This window comes from Galeopterus variegatus, unplaced genomic scaffold (genome assembly GCF_000696425.1).
Source record: "Galeopterus variegatus unplaced genomic scaffold, G_variegatus-3.0.2 Scaffold16341, whole genome shotgun sequence".
Classification (NCBI taxonomy): Eukaryota; Metazoa; Chordata; class Mammalia; order Dermoptera; family Cynocephalidae; genus Galeopterus; species Galeopterus variegatus.
Genome location: NW_007742452.1, coordinates 5139 through 7454, shown reverse-complemented (window position 1 = coordinate 7454; position 2316 = coordinate 5139). Strand labels below are relative to the sequence as shown.

General features: G+C 52.0%; 1 protein-coding gene across 1 annotated transcript in view; it reads right to left on the bottom strand.

Annotated features, from left to right (window-relative positions):
- Window positions 1–1405, bottom strand: part of LOC103582457 (caytaxin-like) — a gene marked incomplete at its 5' end in the record, with an annotated part of 9607 nt that extends 8202 nt beyond the window's left edge. Inside the window, 2 exons of the mRNA XM_008564049.1 lie at window positions 173–259; window positions 1244–1405. Of these exons, the coding sequence (XP_008562271.1) occupies window positions 173–259; window positions 1244–1405 (249 nt within the window). The remainder of the gene's footprint in view (window positions 1–172; window positions 260–1243) is intronic.
- Window positions 1406–2316: the final 911 nt, after the last annotated feature.

Below are 2316 nucleotides of genomic sequence, written 5' to 3'. Positions count from 1 at the left end.
TATTTTGTTATAAGCAACACAAAATGGACTAATACAAATATATACATATATATGTATTTGTAATTTAAATTTGTTTAAAGGCAGTAATATACATTCATCATAGAGAAGCTGGAAAATGCAGATTAAACACACGCACAGGTGGCACACACAGTTGACAACCTCATTGTCTCACCTGATGAAAGGGCGGGAAATGGCCAGCACCGTCCGAATGAACCAGGAGGGGTGGACAATAATCAAGGACTTCAGGTTTTTCCGCAATCTGTGTGGGNACTCGTGGGTCCTGTGGCAGGATAAAGACACAACCTTCAAGTCCCTAAGACCCCAAGGTGGGTGGGGTAAGGGAGAGACCCCCTCGGTGTAGAGAAAGTGAGCCAGGTGGGGAGTAGCCCAGACTATTCTCACCACCTAGTGCCAGAGGGGGACCTGCCGGTGCTGTGAGCCTCCCTGCACTAACCTGGGCACAGGATGAGTCAGCTGGCGTCAACTGAAAACCGTTCTGCAGCTATGTATGCACAGTGGCTAAGAGGTGGAAACAAGCCAAGTATCCACTGAGGGACGAATATATAAACACATGTGGCCCATCCACACAGTGGAATATTCTTCAGCCTCAAAAAGGAAGGGAATCCTGGCATGTGCTACAGCGTGGATGAACCCTGAGGACACTGTGCTCAGTGACATAAGCCAGACACACAGGGACAAACACTGTGTGATCCCACTCACAGGAGGTCCTTAGAGTCGTCAGATCCACAGACACAGAAAGTAGAATGGGGGGTGCCGGGGGCTGGGGAGGGGGATGGGGAGTGAGTGTTTGATGAGGACAGAGTTTCAGTTTGGGGAGGATGAGAAAGTTCTGGAGATGATGGTGGTGGTGGNGGGAGAATGCCACATGAATACAAAGGCAGAGATCAGGATGTCGTGTCTGCAAACCAGTGATCACCAAAGATGCCAGCAACCACCAGAAGCTGGGAGAGAGATGCGGAACAGAACGCCCCGCACAGCCTCAGAAGGAACCAGACCTGCCAGCACCTGGATTTCAGACTTCTGGGCTTCAGAACTGAGCGAGAACAAATTTCTGTTGCTTAAGCCACACAATTTGTGGTGCTTCGTCATGACAGCCCTAGCAAAGTACTACACCCCCTTCCAGAAAGTCCTGACCACTCTGGGTCCCTTGCTCTGGCTGATTTCTCACGCCCCCACTGGCACCCCTTGCCCCCCTAGGTGGTTCCCAGGCCCACCCCCTCACCTCCTGTCAATCATCTGGTAACACTTCTTCAGCCAGCCTATGCCGGGCATCCTCCGCCGGGGGGTGGCACCATTCAGGTACACGATCATGTCGTCCTCGGCAACCAGGAGCTCCAGGCTGCTGATGACGTACCTGGTCCCGNAAGACACAACCTTCAAGTCCCTAAGACCCCAAGGTGGATGGGGTAAGGGAGAGACCCCCTCGGTGTAGAGAAGGTGAGCCAGGTGGGGAGTAGCCCATACTATTCTCACCACCTAGTGCCAGAGGGGGACCTGCCGGTGCTGTGAGCCTCCCTGCACTAACCTGGGCACAGGATGAGTCAGCTGGCGTCAACTGAAAACCGTTCTGCAGCTATGTATGCACAGTGGCTAAGAGGTGGAAACAAGCCAAGTATCCACGGAGGGACGAATATATAAACACACGTGGCCCATTCACACAGTGGAATATTCTTCAGCCTCAAAAAGGAAGGGAATCCTGGCACGTGCTACAGCGTGGATGAACCCTGAGGACACTGTGCTCAGTGACATAAGCCAGACACACAGGGACAAACACTGTGTGATCCCACTCACAGGAGGTCCCTAGAGTCGTCAGATCCACAGACACAGAAAGTAGAATGGGGGGTGCCAGGGGCTGGGGAGGGGGATGGGGAGTGAGTGTTTAATGGGGACAGAGCTTCAGTTTGGGGAGATGAGAAAGTTCTGGAGATGATGGTGGTGACGGCTGCACAACCATGTGAACGTGCTTAATGCCGCTGAGCTGTGCACTTAGAATGTGATCTTGTTTGGAAATAGAGTCACTGCAGATGTAATTAGTTAAAATGATGTCATACTGGAGTTGGGCAGATCCTTAATCCAACATGACTGGGGTCCTTATAAAAAGGGGAAATGTGGACACACACCCACACACAGGGAGAATGCCACATGAATACAAAGGCAGAGATCAGGATGTCGTGTCTGCAAACCAGTGATCACCAAAGATGCCAGCAACCACCAGAAGCTGGGAGAGAGATGCGGAACAGAACGCCCCGCACAGCCTCAGAAGGAACCAGACCTGCCAGCACCTGGATTTCAGAC